Source organism: Pongo pygmaeus, chromosome 12, assembly GCF_028885625.2.
Source record: "Pongo pygmaeus isolate AG05252 chromosome 12, NHGRI_mPonPyg2-v2.0_pri, whole genome shotgun sequence".
Classification (NCBI taxonomy): Eukaryota; Metazoa; Chordata; class Mammalia; order Primates; family Hominidae; genus Pongo; species Pongo pygmaeus.
In genome coordinates this window covers 29908202-29932811 of record NC_072385.2, presented here as the reverse complement: position 1 = coordinate 29932811, position 24610 = coordinate 29908202, and the positions used below count along the sequence as shown (strand labels likewise).

The 24610-nt window shown below is 45.9% G+C and overlaps 1 protein-coding gene across 11 annotated transcripts in view; it reads left to right on the top strand.

Annotated features, from left to right (window-relative positions):
• AFF3 (ALF transcription elongation factor 3) overlaps nucleotides 1-24610 on the top strand; it is a 579079-nt gene that overhangs the window by 516990 nt on the left and 37479 nt on the right. For all 11 annotated transcript variants that reach the window (XM_063649229.1, XM_063649227.1, XM_063649228.1 and 8 more), the window contains 4 exons: nucleotides 3461-3647; nucleotides 10785-11879; nucleotides 17810-17934; nucleotides 22085-22286. In XM_063649229.1, coding sequence (XP_063505299.1) covers nucleotides 3461-3647; nucleotides 10785-11879; nucleotides 17810-17934; nucleotides 22085-22286 — 1609 coding nt within the window. The remainder of the gene's footprint in view (nucleotides 1-3460; nucleotides 3648-10784; nucleotides 11880-17809; nucleotides 17935-22084; nucleotides 22287-24610) is intronic.

The following is a 24610-nucleotide window of genomic DNA, read 5'->3' as shown; positions in this document are numbered from 1 at the left end:
TCAAAAGACAGTCACTTTGTGGTGCAAGCCACAAGGAATCCCACACACCTTGCTGCCTCTGCTGTACACACAAAGCCCAGAGCACACAGAACCAGCATCGCATGTTTTTTGTTGAGTGAAAGCAGATAGAATGTACTGATTGGTTTTCTATGATGTCCAATGGCTTTGATCACCAATCAGAATGTTCTTTAGTCATCTTCATTTGCTAATCTTTGGCAGATGTCACTCCAGAGGGTGACAGAGAAACACATATCTTTCCTCCACATCTATGTCCCCCAACCCCATCCTTCTAACAAGGAAGCTTTTGAGCCATGTGTTGTTTTGCTTTTTTGTTTATTTTTGTGTGTTTCCCCCCAGTGTTTTGGGTGTTTTGGGACCTACCAAAAAACGATTTTTTTAAGTTAAGGGGCACATGTGCAGGATGTGCAGGTTTGTTCCATAGGTGAACATGTGTCATGGGGGTTTGTTGTACAGATTATTTCATCACTCAGGTATTAAGCCTGTACCCATTAGTTATTTTTCCTGACCGTCTGCCTCTTCCCATCCTCCACCCTCTGATAGGCCCCAGTGTGTGTGGTTCCCTTCTCAGTGTCCATGTGTTCTCATCATTTAGCTCCCACTTATAAGTGAGAACACGTGGTGTTTGGTTTTCTCTTCCTGCGTTAGTTTGGTAAGGATAATGGCCTCCAGCTCCATCCATGTCCCTGCAAAGGACATAATCTTTTTTTTTTAATGGTTGCATTGTATTTCATGGTATGTGTGTACCACATTTTCTTTATCTAGTCTGTCATTGATGGGCATTTGAGTTAATTCTGTGTTTTTGCTATTGTGAATAGTGTTGCAGTGAACATACGTGTGCATGTGTCTTTATGATAGAATGATCTATATTCCTTTAGGTATATACCCAGTAATGGGATTGCTGGATTGAGTGATATTTCTATCTTTAGGTCTTTGAGGAATCGCCACACTGTCTTCCACAATGGTTGAACTAATTTACACTTCTACCAGCAGTGTATAAGGGTTCCTTTTTCTCCACAACCTCGCCAACACCTATCCAGCAGTGTATAAGGGTTCCTTTTGCTCCACAACCTCGCCAACACCTATTATTTTTGGACTTTTACATAATAGCCAATCTGACTGGTGTGAGATGGTATCTCAGTGTGGTTTTGATTTGCATTTCTCTGATGAGCAGTGATATTGTGCTTTTTTCCATATGCTTTTTGGCCACATGTATGTCTTCTTTTGAAAAGTGTTTGTTCATGTCCTTTTTCCACTTTTTAATGGGATTGTTTTTTCTTGTAAATTTGTTTAAGTTCTTTATAAACGCTGGATATTAGAGCTTTGTCGAATGCATAGTTTGCAAAAATTTTCTCCCATTCTGTAGGTTGTCTGTTTACTCTATTGATAGTTTCTTTTGCTGTGCAGAAGCTCTTTAGTTTAATTAGATGTCCTTTGTCAATTTTTGCTTTTGTTGCAATTGCTTTTGATGTCTTTGTCATGAAATCTTTGCCCATTCATATGTCCTGAGTGGTATTGCCTAGGTTGTCTTCCAAGGGTTTTATAGTTTTAGTTTGTAAATTTAAGTCTTTAATCTATCTTGAGTTGATTTTTGTATATGGTGTAAAGAAGGGGTCCAGTTTCAATTTTCTGCATATGGCTAGCCAGTTCTCCCAGCACTGTTTATTAAATAGGGAATCCTTTCCCCATTGCTTGTTTCTGTCAAGTTCTACAAACTATTAACGTGGATCCCAGATGTTCATGTTCAGTCAGAATTCAATCGTCTTTTTTTTATGATTCCATTGATAGTAACCATCTCAATTCAGCCAACAGGAAAGACAGATTTTTGTTCATAAGGAAGGAAAGAAATATTACAGCCCCTGAGCTCTAACTGTCCCTTGCCGTACTCTGTCTTAAGATCCAGGATTCCTCACTCAATTCTAGACACAAATAACAGGCTGGAAAAGAAATCGCTGCAGCTCAGGCAAGGCATGAACGTGCAGATGTTGTCTGATGCTGAAGAATTTTGTCAGACAATCAGTATGGACCGTGACATTGGTGGAAGAAATGAAAACCCCACTAGGGAAAGTTATGTTCAAACTCTGGTTCCCCTAACCCTGCCATTCCAAGAGGTGCTTTTATTTTTAGATCTCCTGCAAGATAGTTTCTTGTCTGGTGATTTTTATAGAAACAAAGCTCCAATGAGTATTACCTCCATCCCCACCCCCATACCCAGGATTTATGAAGGTCATCTTTGGGCAAAGCACATATCAAAGATTTAAGGGATGGGTGAAAGGAGTCCTTTACCATGTCCAGGCTGCTTCGCACTTGAGACCGTAAAACCCCCACAAGCTCCCTGGCCCCTGGCCTTCACTAATGCTTGGTCCTATAGAAGCACTGGGTCACAGTTGGAAGCAGTTTTCTGACTCAACATACAAGAGTGACCGGCATTTTTGGTATTTAGAGCTTGACCTCAAAGGAACACATTATGGTGTGTTTCAATTTTGTTAATAAAGGACTTTGAAGATGTTAAATATTATGTGAGTACTGAAATTTTCTTTTTTGCTCAAACACTTTCTGGGTGGATGTGTGCTATTTGAATTTTTATGGTTAATTAATTACTATTGGAAAGCATCAGTCAATTTTTCTTGTTATCTTTGAGTATGTAATGACTTTCTGGCAAATTTCAGCATGGATATAAACATCAAGTGTAAATGTGAAATGCAGTTCCTATAAGCCACAGCACTGGGATTGAATTTTAAAGTCCAGAATATACAAAAGTGTGTCAGTGAGGGATCTTCAGTTCTCTAGGAAAGGGCTCAAAGGAAGGTTACAATTTATAACAACATCCCAGCACCTGTAATCACTACAGCACTCAACTACAGGTGGGAAAAGGGAGGAAGCAAGACATGAACTTGGACAGTCCCTTGGTCTCTGGAACCTTCCAGCAGGCCATGAAAGCTCAGAGCAGAATGCCGTGCCCTTCCTGACAACCCTCTGCCTAATACCTGCCATCATGCTGCATTTTCCTCTGGGGCAAAAATAAAGCAGTCATTTTCACGCTTTGCAAAATAGTTTAAGCTTTTTGGATTTCCTTGCATTTTTGTAGATGATTGGATTTGGGGATGCATTTGAAAAGCCATTCTCAGAACAGCAGCAAAATAGAAACAGCCATTTGGATGTTACACCACCTTCCCTTCCAAAATGGCCACACGAATAACCAGTGCCGACTACCAAGGGGCACCAACTTCACTCCCGATTTTATTTCTGTATATGAGTTGCTTTAACCTTTAGGATGACTTTGACCTCGACGCCTGCTCTTTGAGTTCCAGGTCATGGTTGACAGATGTGTAGGCTGCGTGCCTCCTCCCTCTTTGGGGTGCATGACAGCTTGGTGGTGTTTTCCTGTTTGCTCACTTGGCTTTCCTTCCCTCTCCTTCCCGGGGGCCTCGCGGGCTGGCAGCGCCGTGGTCCAGCAGCCCAACTGCAGAACCTCGGTGCCTTCCAGCAAGGGCAGCAGCAGCAGCAGCAGCAGCGGCAGCAGCAGCTCCTCCAGCGACTCAGAGAGCAGCTCCGGATCTGACTCGGAGACCGAGAGCAGCTCCAGCGAAAGTGAGGGCAGCAAGCCCCCCCACTTCTCCAGCCCCGAGGTAAGCGCTGCCTGGCTCAGGCCTCTCCTCTGCCCACTTCTGTCTCTATGAGAATAGCAAGTCTGGACATTGTCACTGTCACACTGCTGCAGGTCTCCTCCCTCCTGCAGACCCCAAGCCAGGTGCTGGACAGGAGGAGGCTGTGGGCTTCGGGCTCCACATTTTCCCCACGCTGTTCCCTCTTCACGGTCTCCTAATTACACAGCTTCCTTTGAAGTACAGAAACATCAACTTTCATTGCCCCCAAATTCTCTCTTGACTTCCAGAAATTTCCAAGTATGCTATAAACATCACTGACAGGAAATAACCTATGGCTCAGGTCGCCCTCGGGGTCAGCCAGGGCAGTCGCTGGACAGAGCCCCTCACCGCCTGGGAAGTGTGACCACCCGTAAATCACAGGGAAGGGGGTTTTATGGATTGGACATGGTCAGATTCTTACCTTTTTGCAGTTTGTCACGGATCAAAAGAAGAAGGGCTATAAATATTAATAAAACCTTCTTAACTGTGTTTTCTTTGTGAAAATAGAAAAAGAAAAATTAGCATCACCCTACAAAAAATGATGAAACCTTTTATAGCTGTGATGAATATCTATGTGGAAGATTTAGGTGCCTCCTATAAAAACATTAGAAGGTACCAATAAAAACCATTGCTGTTTCTACTTTAAAGTAGAAAGGGGAAAATTAAATAGTAATTCAGAGCATGAAGATTCTTGGGAGAGGGCTGAGAGAAACTTTCCCAGGCTGCAGAGCTCTAAGGGTAGACTCTCATTTCTAAACAAGAAATAAAATAGAGTTTCTTCTTGAGTGTGTAAACATTTGACATGACTAATGATTGTCAGGTTTAATTTTTTACTTACAACCCTCTGTACCATTTGGGGGGGCCGTATTCCTAAATAGGCTCTGAAATGGAACTAAACCCACTTCTACAAACCATTGCAGTGGGAAGGGAGCACCTTAATGGGTCCAATCAGCACCCCTGTGTCCAGCTTTTATAGCGGTGCCTTAGATCTTATCACACCTGAAAGCAGTGGTGTTTCCATCTCAGGTTCACGGAGTGGCTCTTCAGTTCCTTCAGGTTTTTCCCCTCCCTACTTCTTTCAGGAGGCTGAGGCTTTTTGCAGGAGCACTGTGAAATCAGGGAGATTTTGTTTCCCCACACTCCTCATTTTCTCCTCAGCACCTTTCTGCCCTGGCTCAGGACTCTCCATTCATCCTGAACCAAGCTGTCCCTCCACGCTCTCCTTCCCATGAGGTTCAGTCTCTGCCTCTCCATCTGTCCATCTATATCTGTCCATCTATTTATTTCTGTATAAGGGGAAGGCTCTTAGCAACATTAACCTATGAAAGCCTTATGGTAACATAACCCTGGATTTTCCCAGAAACTAAATTATTATTCCTTCAGCATAATATCATTTACTCATTCATTCATTCATTTACTCATTCAGAATTCGTTCAACAAATATTTACTGAGCATCAGTCACACAGTACTTGGCCCTGGAATACACAATTATATGACAAAAAATGTCCCTATCTTCATAGAGCTGACATTCTAATGGAGATAATTCAAAATGAAAAAAATACAGGAGTTAAAGTAGAAGAGTTAAGCAGGCTTCTTTAAAGCCTGCTTTATGCTATACTTTGTGGAGAAATTCTGGGATATTTAGTTATAAGAAATAACTGTGTCCCAGGGACAGTGCAAGGACAGGGCAGGCAGTGAGGATATCCAAAAACTGTTTGTGGCTGTGAAGATCACCCATCCAGGCTCCTCCTTGTGGCTTTGCAGGTTAAATTCATGAATGTTCAGTCTTATTTTCATCCTGAAATGTAGGTCCTAGAGCTCCCTTGTTGGCTGAAACCTCGTTTAAGACCAGTACAGTTGGCCGGGCGCAGTGGCCCATGCCTGTAATCCCAGCACTTTGGGAGGCCGAGACAGGTGGATCATGAGGTCAGGAGTTCGAGACCAGCCTGACCAACATGGTGAAGCCATGTGTCTACTAAAAATACAAAAATTAGCTGGGTGTGGTGGTGGGCGCCTGTAATCCCAGCTCCTCAGGAGCCTGAGGCAGGAGAATCGCTTGAACCCTGGAGGCGGAGGTTGCAGTGAGCCAAGATCACACCACTGCACTCCAGCCTGGGTGACAGAGCGAGAGTCCGTCTCAAAGAAAAAGAAAGAAAAAAAAAGAGCAGTACAGTTATAAAGTGCTTTAAGCAAATGCTTTCTAAATGTCACTGAGATAATTACAAAGACTTGAACTCTTGGGTGATGAAAGGAGGCTCTTGTCATTTCTTCCAGCAGCTCTCAGAGGCCCCTCGCTAAGGAGAGGGGGCAAGAGCCTCCTAAAGGAGTCAGTCCTAAAAGTTTAAGTCACCTGAGGCCATGTGCGGTTTTGGATTCCTGGCTTCCCTACCCAGAGGACTGCAGAAGCAGCAGGTGATGTGTTAGCCACGCTGAATGTTCGTTCTTTCTGCAGGAAAGAAATGTATTTGTTGGAATAAAAGTAAAGTTCTTTTAACATTTTTCCTAAGGATAATACAGACACACACACCCTTTAGAAAGAAAATGAGTTTGCACACTGCAAATGGCAAAGGCGGGAAGTAACATCACCCTGCATGTCCTCCGCAGCTGTGCCGCCTGGTCTGGCGGAGCTGGCCCAGGTCACCTTACAGAGAGCAGTGAGACTCCTTTTCCTGAACCCCACATGACAGTCAGGCTCTTCATAGCCGTGCACCTCACATTCCGCTGCTCAGACCAGTTTGTGCTGCTTTGAAGCAGAACGCCTCTGTTCCTCACTCCTCTGCTGTAACATCCTGCTATGGGCGTAGGAGGCGCCCTGCATTCTCCCCACCATGTCCCAGCACTCAGAAAACCCACTGGGCTCAGCTGAATTGCGTAGGAGATGTTCTTTCTGGCTGTGTGTGTTGAAAGCCAATTTGTTTCACGTAAATCACTGTAGTATGGTAATGCCATGTTCCCGCGTAGCATGGAGGGGCCCTCTCTATGGCAGGATGTGGGCTTCATTGGTCTCATACTGCTTTTTCTCACCGGAGTCTAATCTGCTTTCCGGGCACTGTACAGCCTCTTAGACCAGAGCTTTGCAGGAGAAGTTGCCTTTCCACTCAGCTAACACGTTGACCCCACACACGGAACTCCCTGGGCCTTTGTTGTACAATAAATATTACGTGGGGAAAAAAAGAAAAAAAAAAAGCCTGGATACATAATGTTGAAGAGATCTGGGACAAAATACGTTTATCCCACCTCTTTACCTACAGAATCATCACCCAGCCCTTACTATTGCTCAGGTATACTGTGTTTTCCATTCTGGCATTTCCCAGATTGATCTGACTCTGGAAACCCTCCTTCATGGGATAGATGAGCTAAAAGCACATTTTGGAAAATGCTGCCCTAGATCGTTCTTAAAAATCAGCAGAAATGTGATTCAAGTTGCTCGCTGATTCAACAAGCTTCTCATTTATTAGGTGCCTACGAGGTCCATGGCAGCGGGTACTTGAAGGATTTAGATGAAGCAGGGACCAGAGTGCATGATGGAGAGCTAGGGCGTGAGTCAGAGGGAAGATCAATTAGGGAGGAGAGTCATGGCTGAAAATATAAAGCAGCGAGCCAGCAAACAAACCAGAACCTTGGGCAGAAACCCCGGATGGACGGCTCAGGGGGCGGACTGTGGCCAGCTGCATGCCAGTGGCCTGGCGTCTGCAGCCTGAGGTTCCCCTCCTCACTGCCACTAAACTCTGTATCCTTGCGGCTTCCTTGGCCACAATTGCCTCATTTCCAGAATGGCAGATATTCCTGCTCTGCCTAATCTGTAAGGTTGTCGGGGGGAAAAATGATGATGATAAAGGAATAAATGGTACAATTTGAGTGACAGCTCATTGTGAGTTGTTCTTATTAGGAGGAGAGACATGGCAATCTGCCTCCCTGACCTAGTATAGATGCTGCAAGGGATACTAAAGAAACAGAGACCTGGCCCTCACCTGAAAGAAGCATTTGGCTTTTTTGAAGACACAAGACATATATATACATGAAACAAATACGAACATCAAAAGACAACGCAATTGAGTATAACAGAGGGCAACAAGTACTGTTTGGAGTATTCTTGGTGTTTGCTCCAAAATTCAAATCTAATTCTGTCATTTTAGGCTGAAGACTGACATTTCTCAAAGGAATGTGGTCCCTCTTTCACGAGGCTATGCCAAACAGTGGGAGACACAGTGATGCAGCAGTGGAGACAATTGGTCTTTAAACCTAGATGAGTACAAAGTTAGTCTCGGTAGAACCCGGTAGCTGTGCAGCTCTGGGTATGTCCCTTAGCCTCTCTGAGCCTCATCTACAAGTTAGGGGTGATAACCTTTCTTATCTGTAAAGATTAAGTGAGATAATACACATGAAGTGGGAGTTAAACTGTAGGTATTCTGACAATGAAAGATGATTGCAAGATAATGGACGCCCTTAAACACCCCCCTTAGAAATTTGGATTTTGTTTGAGAGGCAATAGGAGGTTATTGTAGATCCTTGAGAAATAAAAAAGTGTGATTTAGTGATGTGTTGAAAGTGGGTACTTCAAACTGATTTCTTCAGCTGTGAAGTGCAGAAAAAATGACCCTAAAGCGTACCAAGCAGTGGGCCTATACTAAATGTATTAAATTCTGCCTTTCTGTTAATGCTCCTGCTAGGAAGTTTCAGTGTGAATTTTCCTATGTGCAGCTGTGTTTTGGCTACAAACAGACTTCTCTCACATATGAGATGTGGGCTATAGAAGGCTCCAGATGGTAGCAGTGAGGGAGAACTAGTGTGAAACGCAGTGGCGGGGCCAGCGTGAGGGGTGTGTTCTGCCATGTGTGTGTGTGCCCTCTCCCAATATGTGCACCCTTTCTGCAAGAGGCCCCTCCAGCATCCATTCATATTTACTGTGTCCCATTTGTCTAGGGAAGCTGAGGCACAGGCGAAGGCACTGACTTGATGGGGTCAAGAGAAATGGGGGTTGGGAGAGACAAAATTAGAAGCCATTTATTTTTGCCACCAAATTAGCTTTCAGGCACTCTCAGCTAATCTCAGGGGAGGTGAGGGATCCCCCTTGGCTGAGAAGCTGTTCCGTGTCCCACTGTCCTGCTTTCTTTGACCATGGGAGGGCATCTACCACTGCCACATGCACTGGGCATGTTCCATAGGTTTCCTGTGTTCCCTTTCTCTGGAGAAGCCAAATAAAGCAAGGTCATGATTTATGTAGAACTCAGAGGTACAAAAACGGTCTGTCTTTCTACTCATTTGCATATTTCTCTAGAGCCCCTGGTTCTGTTGGTGGCCATGGAAACAAGCAAAGAAAAAAGTCACGTCAAAGACCAGAATGGGGGTCCCCCCTTCCCCACCTGCACTCCAGGATGGGCTTCTGCATCCTCATAGCCCAGAGAAGAGGCCTTCATCCTTATTCTGGCCTTCACTGAAATTTTCTTGCTTCTCCAAGTCATTAGACACCCTGTGCCAGTCTGCCCCGAAGGGCAGTTGGTCCCATCTGGTTTGGGGCAACCAGCAAGATGTCCATGGTCCCTGTCATAGCTCTGGTTGCCTGATCCCCCCACTCTGTGGCCATTTCCTCTTGGCCCCAGCCCCCTCTGGCCCATCAGAGGTTTCTCATTTCCCTGAGCTGTGCCCCAGACTCAGCCAGGGCCCCTGCATCTATGATACAGCCCTCTTATTCCCCCTCTGAAATCCTCAGTGCCTGGAGTGAGGCCAAGAGCCCTGAGTTCTGCTCTTAATACAGGCCTCACTGTTGAAAAACAAACCTTGATACTTCAAAGGAACCTTTTCAAATTTTATTATTTAAATGTATTATTTTTAATTAAAATTTTATTAAATTTTGTTATTTATATTTATTATGTTAAACCATTTTTTCTCTGGCAACAGACTCAATTTTCTCTAGACTTGAACTGATCAAGCTTGAAGTATGGAGCTAAGCAGTGTCTTCTTACTCTAGCCTGGTATCTGGTCTCCCCTGAAAAAATGGATGCCATGAATTCGAAAGGTGGAAGGCCATAGGGAAGAAAAAACACATCACCTTAGCCAAAATGCTTTCCCCATTTCACTTAGAGTCACAAATTGAAAATACTCTGGCTAAAATTCTATTCTTCTCAATACACCTGTTTTCTCTTAATTATCATAATGCTGGATAAATTGACTTTTTAGACATCAGTATTTACTCCCTGTAAAATTATTGGATTGGTCCTTAATTTTTTTTTTCTTCTGAGACATAGATTCTTAGAGACACAACTGAAAAGTACAGACCTGTTCTAGGAACAAAATGCATCTACACATTTCCCATCCATTTCAGGGCATTCCCTAGCCATCCCCACACCCTCAACTGCAGAGCCAACCTGTGGGGCCACAGTTCAAAACCAATGACTTTCATGAGTTGCTCTAAGTTAGCAAACCTGCTTGCAGGGAAGTGTTCCATCTCACCTCCATGTCTGAAATATTTCTAGCAAAGTGTGATGGAAGCAGGTTGAGGATAGACTGACCCAGTCAGGCTGCCAAAGATGCACAAATCCCTCTGAAATAGTTCTGTATGCAAAACAAGCCATCTTCCCAGGGTCATTGTTCCTACTACCAAATTACTACAGCCTACCTGCCTTCAACACATAAATCATGTGTTAATTGTTTGGGATTGTAGGTTCCACTTAGTCCCCTCTTCAGATCTCCCCAAAGTTTTAAGTCTCACCAAAAAAACAAGTGACTTATGCTCAGGGCCTCTAAACTATTCTGTAAGTTTTGGGGAATTTCAAGTTTACATATGTATGTATAATTATTAAAAAAAATTATACTAACACTCAAAAGTACTAGGAAATGGGTTCTAATGAGGCACAATGCTTTCCTTATTTTTCCAAAGAGACTTAAGTGGTACAAGGACGTTTAGTGCCACGGCCCGGTAAGGACAGCATCATCCAGGCATCCTGAGTGCCACATGGGGCTGCGACACAGACTTCATGCTTCCATTTTCCTTTTGCTTCCAGCTCATTCGTTTTCTGCTCATACACTTAGAGGAGTAAGTCAAGTTAAAAACAGCCAGGCCCCTTTTAAGTGAGCCTGTAATGAAAAATGTTTTGTTTGTCACCGGTTTTCTGCTTTCAGGCTGAACCGGCATCCTCTAACAAGTGGCAGCTGGATAAATGGCTAAACAAAGTTAATCCCCACAAGCCTCCTATTCTGATCCAAAATGAAAGCCACGGGCCAGAGAGCAATCAGTACTACAACCCGGTGAAAGAGGACGTCCAGGACTGTGGGAAAGTCCCCGACGTTTGCCAGCCCAGCCTGAGAGAGAAGGAGATCAAGAGCACTTGTAAGGAGGAGCAGAGGCCAAGGACAGCGAACAAGGCCCCTGGGAGTAAAGGCGTGAAGCAGAAGTCCCCGCCCGCGGCCGTGGCCGTGGCGGTGAGCGCAGCCGCCCCGCCACCCCCAGTGCCCTGTGCGCCCGTGGAGAACGCGCCCGCGCCTGCCCGGAGGTCCGCGGGCAAGAAGCCCACCAGGCGTACCGAGAGGACCTCAGCTGGGGACGGCGCCAACTGCCACCGGCCCGAGGAGCCCGCGGCCGCGGACGCGCTGGGGACAAGCGTGGTGGTCCCCCCGGAGCCCACCAAAACCAGGCCCTGTGGCAACAACAGAGGGAGCCACCGTAAGGAGCTGCGCTCCTCCGTGACCTGCGAGAAGCGCCGCACACGGGGGCTGAGCAGGATCGTCCCCAAATCCAAGGAGTTCATTGAGACAGAGTCATCATCTTCTTCCTCCTCCTCGGACTCCGACCTGGAGTCCGAGCAGGAGGAGTACCCTCTGTCCAAAGCACAGACCGTGGCTGCCTCTGCCTCCTCCGGGAATGATCAGAGGCTGAAGGAGGCCACTGCCAACGGGGGCAATGGTCCCAGGGCCCCTGTAGGCTCCATCAACGCCAGGACCACCAGTGACATCGCCAAGGAGCTGGAGGAGCAGTTCTACACACTGGTCCCCTTTGGCCGGAATGAACTTCTCTCCCCTCTAAAGGACAGTGACGAGATCAGGTCTCTCTGGGTCAAAATCGACCTGACCCTCCTGTCCAGGATCCCAGAACACCTGCCCCAGGAGCCAGGGGTATTGAGCGCCCCTGCCAACAAGGACTCTGAGAGCGCACCGCCCAGCCACACTTCGGACACACCTGCAGAAAAGGCTCTGCCAAAATCCAAGAGGAAACGCAAGGTAGGCCTGGGGCTGACTGGGGTGCCGGGGGCGTGGAGGGGAAGGGGCTGTCTCTTAACTTGTGGGTACTTGGGTAGAGCACCCATAGGCTGCTGTTTGGGACAGTAGGCTGCCGCAGGAGTTTTGTGTGTCCTTACCTAACACACACTTCTAGGGTACTTTCTATATCCAGACACTGTTGTAAGCACTTAACATCTAACTTAGTCCTTAGAACTGCTCAGTGAGGGAAGTACCATTATTATCCCTTTTTTTTTTTTTTTTTTTTTTTTTTTTTTTGAGAGGGAGTCTTGGTCTGTCGCCCAAGCAGGACTACGATGGCACAATCTCGGCTCACTGCAACCTCTGCCTCCCAGGTTCAGGCAATTCTCCTACCTCAGCCTCCCAAGTATCTGGGATTACAGGCGTCCACCACCATGCCCAGCTAATTTTTTTGTATTTTTAGTAAACACAGGGTATCACCATGTTGGCTGGGCTGGTCTGGAACTCCTGCCCTCAAGTGATCTGCCTGCCTCAGCCTCCCAAAGTGCTGGGATTACAGGCATGAGCCACCACGCCCGGCCTATTATCCCTATTTTATAGTTATAGGTAATTAAGCCTTGTCCCACTGCATGTCAAAATAGGAAATATTTATCAAGTGTGTGCACACACAGCTGGATGCAGGGCCTGTGAGAAAGCTAAACACATGAGAACCCCCACTCTTTGCTGGGAGGAATGGGGTGACATTGATGGTGGGATCACTCATTGACCCAAGAGGCCAGTGGCTTCATGAAGTGTTCAAGGTTGTGGCAGGTGAAAATGAATACGGCAGACCCTGATGCAGCATCAGAACCAGCAGCTGTTGCTTCCGTTAGCATTGATCAGGGAGGGCTTCATGGTGGAGGGGGCCCTGAAAACAGGGCTCTGTAGAGGAGGGATATTTGAATACGTCCAGGGTCAGGAATGGAAGCGGTGAGTCCAGGGAGTGAGAAGGGCAGCAAAAGCAAGGACAGGGAGAGCTGGGGGGCATCTCTGGCAGCAGACACTGAACGTGTAGCCCATTTCAAAGGTTTTTGTGCAGGAGAATACCTTAATCATCCATTAAAGCCAATTTTGAGGATTTTTAACCTCTCCTGTTACTGTATCTTCAAAAGTAATTTTTATCACAGTGAAAAATACAATGGGTGACAGACCAAGATTGCAATATGCATGGATGGCTCCAAATTTAGGACAAAGTTTTCAATAACAACAGCTCACAGGTATATAGGTCTCCATGACAGATGCTGCTCTAGGCACTTTATACATGTTAAATCATTTCATCCTTATAACTTTATGAGGCAAATATTATTGTCATACCCATTTTACAGAGAGGGAACAGAGGCTCAGAGAGCCTAAAGCAACTTGCCCAAGGTTACATAGGTCCTAAGGGGCTGAGCCAGGAATTAACCCAGGCTGTCTGGCTTCAGAGCATCACATAAGAAATCAGTCTGAGGTTTGTATATTTTCCAGTTTTCTGAAGGCAGTCTAGTCTATCAATAGAAAAGTTAGACTGGATACATATGTTTCACAGCTATTTCGAATCCGTGATTGAGAAGGGGACTAAGGAGTACAGATTGTTACCTTGTCCTGGCCACGATGAATATATTTCTTGCTTTGTAAGTGCACATGGAGAAGGCACTCAGTCTCCTTTTTATGACAATCATCTTTGTAACCTAAGGGCACCTATGACCAGAGAAATTCATTCTAAAGTACCAGGCCAGGTACGGTGGCTCACGCCTCTAATCCTAGCACTTTGGGAGGCTGAGATGGGCGGATTGCCTGAGCTCAGGAGTTCAAGACCAGCCTGGACAACATGGTAAAATCCCATCTCTACTAAAATACAAAAAATTAGCCAGACATGATGGTGCACACCTGTAGTCCCAGCTACTCAGGTGGCTGAGACAGGAGAATCACTTGAACCTGGGAGGCGGAGGTTGCAGTGAGCCAAGATCATGCCACTGCACTCTAGCCTAGGCAACAGAGCAAGACTCCATCTCAAAGAAATAAATAAAATAAAAAATAAAGTACCAAAGGATGTGTTTCTTCACATAATATTAATAACATTAAGTAATTTATCCCTATAAAGTAGAATTTGAAGCCCTTGCAAGAAAGTTCATGAAAAGAAATATCTTCAAGGGGCAGCTTTTTGCTTTTCCTTGGTATGGATGCAAAGAAAAAAAAAATTTTCTTTTTTTTTGAGACGGAGTTTCGCTCTTGTTGCCCAGGCTGGAGTACAGTGATGCTCCACCATCTTGGCTCACCACAACCTCTGCCTCCTGGGTTCAAGTGATTCTCCTGCCTCAGCCTCCCGAGTAGCTCGGATTACAGGCATGTGCCACCATGCCTGGCTAATTTTGTATTTTTAGTAGAGATGGGGTTTCACCATGTTGGTCAGGCTGGTCTCAAACTCCCAACCTCAGGTGATCCGCCTGCCTCGGCCTCCTAAAGTGCTGGGATTACAGGCGTGAGCCACTGCACGTGGCCAGCAAAGATAATTTTATAAAGAGACCCCAACATAGTTTCCACCCAGCACTGGCCATTATTAGCTGGCAGTGGGCGCCCTTAGTTGGTCCCCATTGCCCTGAGAGTGCTCACATATAATGGAAAGTGTGTGGATTTTCACACCAAAGTGTCCTGACCTCAAATCCCGTCTTTACCATTTACCTCCTGCAGGGCCAGCTTTTCATGGGCCCCATGCATGGGACCATACTGGTGTGCATCACCCAGGGCCCCTTGGAATTGAATGCTTGTGGCTGCCATCTTAAAATTTTTCCTGTAATCTTTGAATTTGTGATGCTGCAAATTGATGGTACATATGCAGGGGCATATGGAGCTTTGACTCACTGTGTTCCCACCTCCTGCCTGTTTCTGCAGGGCAGGTTCTGCCTGCATTTCTGCCTCCTGGCACCCTGGGCCCTAGGCAGCCTCCCACTTCCTGTCTTAGTCCAGGGACCGTCGCTGCCCTTGCCCCAAGAAGGGGCCTAGGTGCAGGCAGAGGAAGGACCTTTCCTGTCCCTCATCCAGGTAGTAAGACATTCCAAAGAGGGTCTTGCAATCCCCTGGGGGTTGCCCATTTGCTGTGGGTTGTTGGGGAAATGCCTGACGACTCGGGCACCACAGGTAGGGCCTCTGATTGGCAGAAGGGGAAGGCCCACACTGGCGGGCTGCACACATATGCCTCGTCCAAGGGCAGACAGGGCCCTTGAGAGGCTACACTCACCCCCCCAGGTATCCCCATGCCCAAAGAAGTACAATGTGTATAGCAAATACTGTAGACACCTCCATGACAGAGACTGTGAAAGAAAGGAAAATGTTTTCTATTTGAGGGCTTTATAACATCACTCTTTTCCTGCCTTTTGAACAAGGGGCCCAGCATTTTCATTTTGCACTAGACCCAGAAAGTTATGTATGGTCCTTGGCCTCCTCGGTGACCTTAATCAGGTGACCTTACTTTCTCTGAACATCAGTTTCTCCATCTAGAAAATGCTGACATCGGGGCCGGCCATGGTGGCTCACGCCTATAATCACAGCACTTTGGGAGGCCAAGGTGGGCGGATCACGAGGTCAAGAGATCGAGACCATCCTGGCCAACATGGTGAAACCCTGTCTCTACTAAAAATACAAAAATAGCCGGATGTGGTGGCGCGTGCCTGTAATCCCAGCGACTCGGGAGGCTGAGGCAGGAGAATCGCTTGAACCCTGGAGGCGGAGGTTGCACTGAGCTGAGATCAGGCCGTTGCACTCCAGCCTGCCAATAAAGCGAGACTCCGTCTCAAAAAACAAAAAAAATGCTGACATCTTTGCAGGGGTGTTGTCAGATTCACACAATATGTTCAAACAATGCAAGTCAGTAATACTTGGCAGCTCATTTTCTTCCCTACCTGCTATTCCTCCTGTTTTTCTCTACACACCCTGTCTTCCTTACTACTTGCTGGTGCTCAGTCTTTGTTGAGTGTAGGGATCAATCAGTCAATTAATCATCTGGGAATGAGTGTGGCTATTACCTCTGGGATGGATGGCTAACTGAATAGGCTGATGGAAATATACACATATGAAATATGCAGAGATAGACATTGGTAATATATAGACAGACTGGAAATACATAAAGCCGTCCAGGCATACAGAGTTTACTAGAGAGATGTGCAGAAAGACATACATAAAATTCCGTAATATTCTGTGTTTAAATAGTTGTATTACTTATGGCCATTTTTATTTTAACTTAAGAAACTTCATTTACACTAAGCCTGACACCTGGCTGCACTCATAAAATCTAAAGAATCATTAAACACAGACACAAGAGAAGTGGAAGGACATTTTTATAGTGCTCTTTACTTGGTATTCTGGGCATTAGTACCCCAGTACTGGGTGCTGGAGATGGGACCCCATAGACCTGGCTGTCAAACTTGTGGAGTCTCGCCCTGCTGGAGCCCTGGAGCTAAGGACTAAGAACTCGGAGCTTTGGTTTGGGCCCTCCATGGGGGTACTATTACAGTGTGAGCATCTGGGAGCCCCTGTGGCAGAGGCTGTGTGGCAAAATCCCAGCCAGAGCAAGAAGGTCAGAGTCTTTCTCTCTTTGGTGTTGGCACTTGTCTCCTGGAAAATAATGCAGACAGCCCTGAGGATACCATACTAGGTTCCTGTTATCTCATGGAAAATGGTACTTTCTGAATATATTTGTGTTGCACCTTAAAAAGTTAAACACAGGCTGGCCTGATAGCTGATGCCTGTAATCCCAGCACTTTGGGAGGCCAAGGTGGGAGGATCGCTTGAGCCCAGGAGTTTGAGATCAGCCTGAGCAACATGGCAAAGCCCCGTCTCTACAAAAAATACAAAAAATTAGCCAGGCGTGGTGGCACACACTTGCATTCCCAGCTACTTGGAAGGCTGAGGTGGGAGGATCACCTGAGCCTGGGAGGTCGAGGCTGCAGTGAGCCATGATCACACCACTGCACTCCAGCCTGGGTGACAGAGCAAGACTCTGTCTCTAGATAAATAAATAAAATTAAACCCAATCATGGCAACAAGGATCCAATCAAAGTACTGTTTTAGAAAAAGGTACTTTATGGATTCTAAGATGTCATGGGATAGTAACTGAAAACTAGAATTAAGGCACCAAGAGATAATAGCTTCTGCTTGCAGTTCACAAAAGGCAATTTTTTTTTTTTTTTTTTTTTGAGACGGAGTCTCACTCTGTCACCAGGCTGGAGTACAGTGGTGTGATCTCGACTCACTGCAATCTCTGCCTCCCAGGTTCAAGCGATTCTCCTGCCTCAGCCTCCCAAGTAGCTGGGACTACAGGTGCGCACCACCACACCTGGCTAATTTTTTGTATTTTAGTAGAGATGGGGTTTCACCATGTTGGCTAGGATGGTGTCAATCTCCTGACCTCGTGATTCGCCTGCCTTGGCCTCCCAAAGTGCTGGGATTACAGGCATGAGCCACCGTGCCTGGCCAAGGCAAGAATTTTTAAAACAGAAAAGTCCAGGCTTGCCATTGCCCTTATGGCATGAATCCCAGAGAACACACACTTGCTGTACTTTATTCTGATACCAAGAAATGCCAAGGTGAGTGCCGCTGGAGCTGCAGTGGGAACTCAGACCAGTTGGAGGGCTAAATCCTAAGCCGGTTGATGGCAGAGCAGCTTTCAGAATTCAAAATGTTGAATCATGGCATCGTGCCTCGCCTCTCCATCAGCTGTCAATTGTAAAACTGACAGATTTCATCCTTGCTTGTTGAGGAGCTAATGGAGAAGCTATTAGCTCCTCCCAACAGGGGCACAGCTGCTCAGGCTGCGCTTCGGGGAAGCCAGGTGAGTGGGGCTCCCAGGAGGCCTTGTTCTGTGGAAGTCGGTGCCTGGGAACTCATAATACCTCTTGAAATCCAGTGCTGATTGACTTTAGTTTATTCCCATACAGTGTGACAACGAAGACGACTACAGGGAGATCAAGAAGTCCCAGGGAGAAAAAGACAGCTCTTCAAGACTGGCCACCTCCACCAGTAATACTTTGTCTACAAACCACTGCAACATGAACATCAACAGGTACGTGCATTCCCTCCAAAGTGGAAGTGAGCTGGAGAGATCTCTGGGTCTGAAAGCCACCTGGTATGTTGGAGGAGGGTCAGGCTTTTTGAGGATTACTCTGGTCAAGGTCTGCAGACTTGCTTCCCTCCTTTAACCCAAGTCTTATCATTATGGCTACACATGTGCCACACATTATAGCTCCAGATACTCATGCAAGGTACTTCTCCATAACCAAAGACCAGATACTAGTTACATACAGCTCTGCACTCCCCAAGACATGCCCTTCCCCCAAAAAAACTTAATAACTAAATTTCTAATCAATATTTTAATGGTAACCGCTAAACTCATAAGAACACTCATAAGAACACTAAGCTTATTACGCAGACGAAGAAATACACACTTCAAGCAGAATCTCCATGTGCGGCACCTAAAGCAATTAATTGGATATAGACTAAAATTGTGGCCTTAGAAGGGTCCGTGCTCCCAAGGTTAAATGGCCACTCACACATTCCTCTCAAGAGGTTCCAGATGGACCCACCCAGCACTGACTACCCTCTGTGATGAATGGCTTACAAGCAAGGCAAGATCCCAGGTATTTATTAGAAACGAGTAGCTTATCATCAGTCATAGAAGCTCTTTCCATTTTGAAATACCACAGCATGGAAACCACTTTTCCTCTCTAAGACACTCCTCACCCTCCCTGACCGTATAGATAGAGTTTTAAAGAGAGATGAATGTCTCGGCACAACACATAAAAATGTAAACTGAAAGGTTAGGAAAAGATGTAGAGCAGTGCTAAAACTTGGCGAGGAAACTGGCGGGCGAGGGTGCACACACACAGGCCCACTGCAGCGCCGGAATCACCTTGAAAGGCGAGGGCTCCTGTGGGTCTGAGCGGGAGGGAGGGCTGCCCCTGCATGCTGCCCACTCCTCGGTCCTCTATGCAGGGTGGATGCCAGCCCAAAATATTGGGAAAGGGGAAATGGGGAAAATGAAGTCCCCAAATATTTTTAAATGTGTGATATCCTTTAGTGCTTGTTAATGCACTAAATAACCTTTCTAGCTGATCTGGTGGCTTCCAGAATTTCTAAGCAGTGAGGAATATAAACTGTATGTATGCACAACTGCAATATGATATGAAAATAGCTGTGATTTGGCCGGGTGCGGTGGCTCACACCTGTAATCCCAGCACTTTGGGAGGCTGAGGAGGGCAGATCACAAGGTCAGGAGTTCAAGACCAGCCTGGCCAGTATGGTGAAACCCCGTATCTACTAAAAATATAAAAAAATTAGCTGGGTGTGGTGGCATGCTCCTGTAGTCCCAGCTACTTGGGAGGCTGAGGCCGGAAAATCGCTCAAACCCGGGAGGCGGAGGTTGCAGGGAGCCCAGATTGCGCCATGGCACTCCAGCCTGGGCAACAGAGAGGCTCCATCTCAAAAAAGAAAAGAAAAAGAAAAAAAGAAAATAGCTGTGATTTATACCGGTGACACAGTCACAAGTGTTGTACTACTGCTCCTGCTAAACCATGACTCTGGTTTCATACCTTTACTCATAGTTGAAGGAAATGTTCTGTTACAGTGAGAGGTTAGTGAAAATGAAGAGGTCACTTCTCCATTCAAGTTATTGGACCCCAGGTTAAAAAACTCTTGCTCTAGAGACTTAGCCTGGCAGAGCCTCCTAGTTCTGATGGTTTTGTTGCTGTTAAGTGGTGACACAATGCATATAAAATGCTTAGAGTACAGCCTGGGAAAGGTGGTCTGTGTACCTCTGGAATTGTGATTACTACTATCAAGTTTTACCAGTGCTGTACAGCAGTCCCAGAGAAGGGGATTGCCCATTTCAAAGAAGAGCTCCAAAGAAAGTTTCTTTGGTCAACTTGAATATATATATAGACTTGCAGTGATGAAAAACAGGCAATCATGATATCCATGATAATATTTAATGTCACAGTTTTGTTTTCCGTGCACTGTAAAAATCATAAAGTATGTCAAATAATAGAGACTGAGGAAAAGGTCTTTCTTCACTCACATTTCGAGAAACAATTATAATCAGGCTGTTCACATTATCTTCAACATCAGCATCTTAACCATCTCTAGATGAGCAACTTTTGATACTCCCAAAGCACTTTTGCGTGACACAGCCTCTATGTTGTTAGACACACAGTGCTTTTGGAACAGTGCTTTTCACCAGAAATTCTATCCCCACATGTATCCATTTGCATAACATTCAGAACCTTGGTTTTGTCATTTGTTCTAGAGGTCTGTGTTTGTAATTTCTCCACTGTGACCACCAGCTAAGGAAATTGCTTTTCGAAGTGACTTTAGTGGCTTGTTTGCGGTGATAACCAACACGTGCAATTAAGAGATCCCAACCCCAAGAATAATGAATAAATCTTTGTTAGATGGCTTTACCATTTTTTAACTGACTCTACCAGGTGACCTCTATAAGTATCCTAAATTAGCGATGACTGAGTTTATTTCAAACTAATCTGTCTTCCCCAAACAATACTTTAAGTAATAGAGCCCTAACAATATAATATACATTGCAAACTCAGATATAAGTGAATCCCTCTTCACTGATGGTTGATTTTGGAGAACGTTATATTCAAGCACAGACAGTAGTTTTGAAGGTAAAATAAGGAGTTAGGAATCAGAAACTGTAACTTCTACTCACCATATTTATTTATTTATTTATTTTGGAGACGGAGTCTTATTCTGTCACCTGGGCTGGAGTGCAGTGGTGCAATCTCGCTTCACTGCAACATCCACTTCCCACAGGTGATTCTGCTGCCTCAGTCTCCTGAGTAGCTGGGATTACAGGCATGCGCCACCACACCCGGCTAATTTTTGTGTTTTTAGCAGAGACAGGGTTTCACCATGTTGGCCAGGCTGGTCTCGAACTCCCAACCTCAAGTGATCTGCCCATCTTGGCCTCCCAAAGTGCTGGGATTACAGGCATGAGCCACCATACCCGGCCTCCTACTCACTGTTTTTATATTCTAGGTTTAATCTGATCAATCCCTGGTTAAGCCATAAACTCAGATATTAAGAATTGGCTTCACATATTGCAGGTTGTTCTCTGGTTTTATTATTTTCTATATTATATTTAGTACAAGCTCAGATGAGATAGCAAAAGTCTTTTTAGAAATGTAGAATACAGACTGGGCGCGGTGGCTCACGCCTATAATCCCAGCACTTTGGGAGGCCGAGGCGGGTGGATCACCTGAGGTTAGAAGTTCAAGACCAGCCTGGCTGACATGGTGAAACCTCGTCTCTACTAAAAATACAAAAAGTAGCCGGATGTAGTGGCAGGCACCTGTAATCCCAGCTACTTGGGAGTCCTCGGGAGGCTGAGGCAGAGGCAGGAAAATCACTTGAACCCAGGAGGCAGAGGCTGCAGTGAGCCAAGATTGTGCCATTGCACTCCAGCCTGGGTGACAAGAGCAAAACTCCATCTCAAAAAAATAAAAAATAAAAAGAAGTGTAGAATTTGGCTGGGCACGATGGCTCATGTCTGTAATCCCAGCACTTTGGGAGGCCGAGGCACCTTGAGTCCAGGAGTCCAAGACCAGCTTGGGCAACATGGTGAAACCCCATCTCTACAAAAAATATGAAAAATTAGCCAGGTGTGGTGATGCATACCTGTAGTCCCTGCTACTCAGGAGGCTGAGGTGGGAGGATTGCCTGAGCCCAGGTGGTTAGGGCTACAGTGAGCCAAGATCCCGCCGCTGCTCTCCAGCCTGGACAGCAGAGCCAGATCCTGTCTCAAAAAAAGACACAAATGTAGAATTCATTTATTGTTGTTGATTGACTTTCCCACTGCTTGCTCCTTATGCTTGTTAGGAAAACAGTAAGTTGTTTGTTGGGTATTTTGAGATCCTTGGATAAAGGACTTGGAAAATGAAAGTGTTATTAGTCCTAGTCGTGTACTTTGGTTGCTGGCTCCAGAATTACTACTCATCCTGATGGGAAGAGAAAAGAAACAGTGAGTGATATTTGCTTATTGTTTGTTATGATCCTAATGCCATTAACTTGTTTCCTGGTATAATAATTCCCAATAAGCTTCTCCTACCAACAGGTCCCAGTTGGGTGGTTTGGGTCATATGAAAACATTTACCTTTCCCTGTGCTGACTCTGTAACATTCCATTACTGTAATTTCCTTTTTCAGTGTGGCAATACCAATAAATAAAAATGAAAAAATGCTTCGGTCGCCCATCTCACCCCTCTCCGATGCATCTAAACACAAATACACCAGCGAGGACTTAACTTCTTCCAACCGACCTAATGGCAACAGTTTGTTTACTTCAGCCTCTTCCGGCAAAAAGCCTAAGGCCGACAGCCAGCTGCAGCCTCACGGCGGAGACCTCACGGTTTGTTGATGCTCTTCCTTTTCCAATTAAAACCAAAATGAAATTGAGCACCCCCAAGCTCTGTCTCTAACCTAGCACAGTCTAAACACATGCTTGAGGTCCCTTGAGAATTCCTAAATGCCTCCCGCTTCTAGGAAGACCCAGCAGAGGACAGCCCCCTTCACTCTCCCAACAGAGAGCGGGGAAGAAGAACCCTGAGGGAGAGTTCTAACCCTCTGTTGCTTAGGCAGGATTTTATTTTTCCTTCTGAAAAGAAAAGACCTCAAAGTAATACCATCCCGGGACAAAGTAAATTAGGAGTTTGAACCAACCAATCTTTCTATTGGGAAAAATTTCTTACCCCAGGGCAGAGTTAAATCTGGGATTGAAACCCCACACTGAAAGCTACAGGGCCCCCACTCTGCCATTATTGGCCAGTGTCGCAGCCGCAGTGGGGGACCCCCACCACCACCCCTTTTCCAGCGATCTCGGGTGATTCCAGCACGCCCCAGGGGAAGAGCAGGGGACTTGGGTTCACAATCTGACCTCACCTCTTAGCTACAGTGTGATCTTGGGCCAGTTGCTTAATCTCTCTGCTCCTGTTTCTTTACCTGCAAAATGGTAGTGATAAGATTTAAAAGAGATAATATTATGAAAAGACCCCGACCGGGCATGGTGGCTCATGCCTGTAATCCCAGCACTTTGGGAGGCTGCAGCGGGTGGATCACTTGAGGTCAGGAGTTCACGACCAGCCTCACCAACATGGTGAAACCCCATCTCTACTGAAAATACAAAAATTAGCCTGGCGTGGTGGCAGACGCCTGTAGTCCCAGCTACTCTGGAGGCTGAGTTAGTGGAATTGCTTGAACCTGGGAGGCGGAGGTTGCAGTGAGCTGAGATCTCGCCACTGCACTCCAGCCTGGGCGACAGAGCAAGACTCTGTCTCAAAAAAAAAAAAAAACTCCAACACCTAGGGATGCCTATGCAACTAACATTACATGTTAGTTCCTCTTCACTGCCGTGCCAGCCTCTAACAGCCAGTGGCCCTGGACCACTCATCCTTTCAGGAACATTAGTTACTTCCAAACCCTCCCCTGTGGTAGTCACTGTGCCTATCAAAACCAGCTGGGTGGCCAGGCGTGGTGGCCCATGCCTGTAATCTCAGCTATTCAGGAGGCTGAAGCAGGAGAATCGCTTGAACCTGGGAGGTGAAGGTAACAGTGAGCCGAGATCATAGCACTACACTCCAGCCTGGGTGACAGAGCGAGACTCTGTCTCAAAAAAAAAAAAAAAAAAAGAAAGAAAGAAAGAACAGGACTCTGCAAAGAAAGATGAGAAAGATGAGGGAGGGAGCAGTGTGTAACACTTTATCCCATGAATTAAAGATTACTAAAGTTGCTGGAAGTTCCCACGAGAGCCTAAATCTTACAGCATCCTCAGGAAATGAACCTTTTTTGTGCACCCTCACTTGGGAGCAGTGGTCTTTAGTTCTAGACTGAAAGAATTGGGGAAGACCTATATTAGAAAAACATGGAACAAAAAGCCACCAACTCAAGTTTTTTTATTTCCCTCTATATCCTTATATCATGAGCAGCTACGATACGCAGAGAACTATAAACCAATTGTAGATTTTATTTAGTTATTTTTCACCAAACAGGAGCTCATTCAGTAAGTACTTATTACATGCTGGGCACTGTGCTGAGCACCAGAGATGCAATAACAATCCAGCGGATTCCATTTGTGCCCACATGAAGCTTACAGTTAGCTGGGGAGAGAGCCTTATACAGGGGATCACACACATCCGTGATTCACCACCAACGGTTTCAGTGCTAAAAAGGGAACTCACAAAGAACTAGGAGCTCTTATAACAAAGCAGCTTGAATTAGTCCTAGGAGTGGTAAACTTTCTGCGAAACAGGTTTTTTGGTTTTTTTTGAGACGGAGTCTCGCTCTGTCACCCAGACTGGAGTGCAGTGGCGCAACCTCAGCTCACTGCAAGCTCCACCTCCTGAGGTCACACCATTCTCCTGCCTCAGCCTCCCAAGTAGCTGGGACTACAGGCGCGGGCCACCACGCCCAGGGCTAATTTTTTGTATTTTTTTAGTAGAGACGGGTTTTCACCGTGTTAGCCAGGATGGTCTCGATCTCCTGACCTCATGATCCACCCACCTCAGCCTCCCAAAGTGCTGGAATTACAGGCATGAGCCACCGTGCCTGGCCTCTGCGAAGCAGGTTTTGACATTTTGGACTGAGTAATTACTTGTGGTGGGGCTGTCCTGTGCAACGTAGAACATTTGGCAGCATCCCTGGCCTCCACCCAATAGATGCTATGAGCACCCACTCGCA